Here is a 3,393-nt window from a genome sequence, read left to right on the forward strand (position 1 = left end):
ATTTTTAAAGATCATTGTGTGGATAAATTTCCACAGTATATACAAACTTTTCAATCGTTAACTCCCCTTAATTATGCATCAATTTTTTTGTCACCTGCAAACGGGATATCTTCCAGTTGATCCGATACGCAGGAGCTTGCTCTACGTGTGAATAATTTCTAACACGAGGTAACTTTATTGACAAGCAAGTTGAAACAAACATGCTGAAATAAGGATATCAGCAGTCTAATTCAAAGTCATCATTCCGTAAGTTCTATGGTGGATATAGTGACATTTTCAGTAAATAAATCTATCATGAAGTAAAATGTTGATCGACGTCACCGATCGGCATAGGATGTCCACTCCTCCATGGCACCTGATCCCACCTATGATGTAAAGAGGTCCGTGTTTGCTCTGCTCCAAAATGTGCATTGTTTAGTGGACTGTTGTGCTGAAATACTGATTATTATCTGTATATATTCACAGATTAAATTGTAAAATAAAATAAAAGTGTATAGTTTACAAATTAAAATGTTCATTGTTATTTTTACAGACTTGGTTGTAATTTTTGTCGGATCAAGTGCACAAAAAAAGCTTTGTGGCATCCGTACTCTTCAGAAATTTCTGTTCGTTTTGTTTCACTCTTTTTAATTTTTTTTTTCATCCATTTGGCAAAAAATAGGGAATCGAAGAGTAGGTCAAATTGTTTTTCACAGTACTGACATATTCGATAAAACCTCTTAAGCCATAAACTTTTATTAGAAAATGGTCCATTCATGTTGTGTTTATAATGCATACGAATTCCCATAAAAACTTCTGAGAACAGCTTTATCGAAAAGTGAATATAAATATCCCGTTTGCCAGATTTTCTGATACATTTTCAAAATAATATTTCATTAAGGTTTTGTATTTACTTTAATTTTTTTTAATATGCTATCTACTTTAATGCACAAAATTATAACATCGATAAAAAATCTTATTATTAAAAAAATAAAAATGATTAAGTGCTTACATTTTATATCAAATTAATCTCAAGAAATAGGCATCGCTTTAAATTCCTTTTTAAGACTGCCAAATTCTTTATTCCTATATATATTAATAAGACGATCTTTGCAAATTCATTATTTTTTTCCAAACAGAAGGTAAATACTTATCAAGAATTACCATAGTTTGGTATCTTCGGTTTTGATTTAGTCTGATTAAGAACTGTTTCAGTTCAAGTAAACCGCGAGAGACGAATCAGCACATTATGCACCAGTATACGACTCTCAGATGCGATATAATAGGCTGATAAATCAGACTGTTCATTTCATAGCCCCGTGTACACCCCTCCATTGTCCTTCCTGTCCAGACTGTCCTGTTGATCCGGAGCTGTCTCGGTCTCGGTTGGATTACTCACGTGTCTCCGCACCAATTCATGTTCATCTTGCTGAGTTGTGTTGGTATAACCTTGAGTTAAGATGTAGCGAATCCGTTCTTTAAAAATGCACCGACACGTGAAAACTTCCTTGAATCTCTGTCTAAAGTTTTCACTGATGAAAGCATACAAAATTGGATTGATCATACTGTTAGCAAAGGTTAAAACTGTACATATATGTAACGCTACTGCTATTGTATCTATCGCTCTGTTGTACAGACTCAACACTACAAGAACGATTTGTAGTACCCAATATGGGAGCCAACAAATGACGTACGTCAAAATAATGGCAAAAACAAGGTACGTGACTTTCCTGTGATTTTTGCGTTGTTCTGTTGATCTTTGTCTGTTGACTGGTCCAGAACTCTTCATATGAATAATTACACAGGTGTAAAATGTTGAAATGAAACAAAGAGGAATTCCAAATCCCAGAATGAATGTGTATATGATATACGCAGGAACGACCTTTACATCAGGCCAATCTACTTGGCATGAATATTTTCCTTCCAAATAAGGATGTATCGTTCTTTTTGAATATAAAATTATAGGCATTGAGAGTAATAATGACAGAAGCCATATAAACACGATGACCAAGATAGCTTTCAGTCGTTGTCGATGTTTCTGAGATATAACAGGCTTACAAACGGCTATATAGCGATCCACGCTTAGACTTGTTAACGTTAAAACGCTGGAAAACGTCGTGACAGATGCCGTCATAAAGAATATCTTACACACAGCTTCTCCAAAAACCCAGTGCTTGACAATAGTAGTAGTTGTGATCATGGCAATATGCAGTAAAAATATCAAATCTGAGAGAGCCAAGTTAAAAATGTATAAATTGGTTACCGTTTTCATCTTCGGCGAATTCAGGATAACGTAAATAACCAAAATGTTCCCAAACAAGCCGCAAACTCCAATCAGTATGTAAATCACAACGAAAACTGTGTTCACGGCTTCATTGGAGAAAACGTCTGTGCACTGGCTCTGAGTAGTGTTATTCACCAAATACATTTTTCAAAGTTAAATTAAATCAGATGAGATATCACCTTGAAAATCTTTCTAACAGTTTTGCGAGCACTAGCTAGCGCTGTCGTTGCAGACTCCTCAACCTGTCATTACATAGGAAGTCTGCTCTCAGGTTCCACTGACTTTGTCGATCGACCATCCTTATTTATAAAGTCTTGTAAGCCCAAAGAAATTCCAGCGAAACAGCTGAGCTACTTAATCTGGTTAACAAACGCTGGTACTAAAGCGAGGGAAAAAGCGAAAATTATTTTGACACTTCATTCATTTTTTGGCTTTTCATAATATTAAACATAAATAAGTTTCATTTGATGTTAAAAGTTGTTATCACATAGCTGAATTAAGGCACGCACTTCCACAGAGCATTTAAAATTCTTTCACAAATATAAACCTCCAAAATTTTAATAATGTTTCTATCATCTCATTTTATAAACAAGTTCCTGCATATTTTAGTAAATGTAATTATTAAACAGAATCCTGAACGAGTGATAAAACAATTGTTTTTAGATCAGAAAAATCCCTTGAAAACTCCCTTAGTCTTTTATCATTAAAGGATGGCGGGCTGTGTATGATCAAATCTGTCAATGTTGACAGCATAGATGAAAAATATGAGGAGAATGCCAACAATTATCATCCTCAACAGCAGATTGCCATGGAAATAATTTTCCGATGCCTATTTATTGTCAGTTGTTTATTTAATTAATGAACGATTCTATTTCTTCAGACTTCTGGTCTCCATATATAAGGAGAGGAAAGACAGAAGACACCTTATTGAGTTTGTTTTTCCTTTATTCCTTTATTGTATATTAAACGAGGGGGCGTATTGTCTTGTTTTTCTTAACTCTTGCTTCATTTGCAAAAAGAGAATGTTTGAGATATACTGAAAATTACAAAAAATAAATAAATAAATAAATTATCAACAGAGAGGGAAAAAGTTCGGAAGCTTTGTAAAATGATATATTCATGACATGTTG

General features: G+C 34.1%; 1 protein-coding gene across 1 annotated transcript; it reads right to left on the reverse strand.

The window, feature by feature from the left end:
* Positions 1-965: 965 nt before the first annotated feature.
* On the reverse strand, positions 966-2,904 carry LOC134251268 (somatostatin receptor type 2-like). Its single transcript, XM_062733650.1, has one exon. It carries the CDS (start codon positions 2,405-2,407, stop codon positions 1,289-1,291), a length of 1,119 nt encoding a protein of 372 aa, XP_062589634.1. The 5' UTR covers positions 2,408-2,904; the 3' UTR covers positions 966-1,288.
* Between the last annotated feature and the right edge of the window lie 489 nt (positions 2,905-3,393).

Source organism: Saccostrea cucullata, unplaced genomic scaffold (assembly GCF_032062105.1).
Source record: "Saccostrea cucullata isolate Sc308-1 unplaced genomic scaffold, CSIRO_AGI_Scuc_v1 ctg272, whole genome shotgun sequence".
Classification (NCBI taxonomy): domain Eukaryota; kingdom Metazoa; phylum Mollusca; class Bivalvia; order Ostreida; family Ostreidae; genus Saccostrea; species Saccostrea cuccullata.

Bases quoted from the DNA above. Each gene is read 5' to 3' on its own strand.
- LOC134251268 (XM_062733650.1), bottom strand. From the start codon at position 2,407: ATGTATTTGGTGAATAACACTACTCAGAGCCAGTGCACAGACGTTTTC.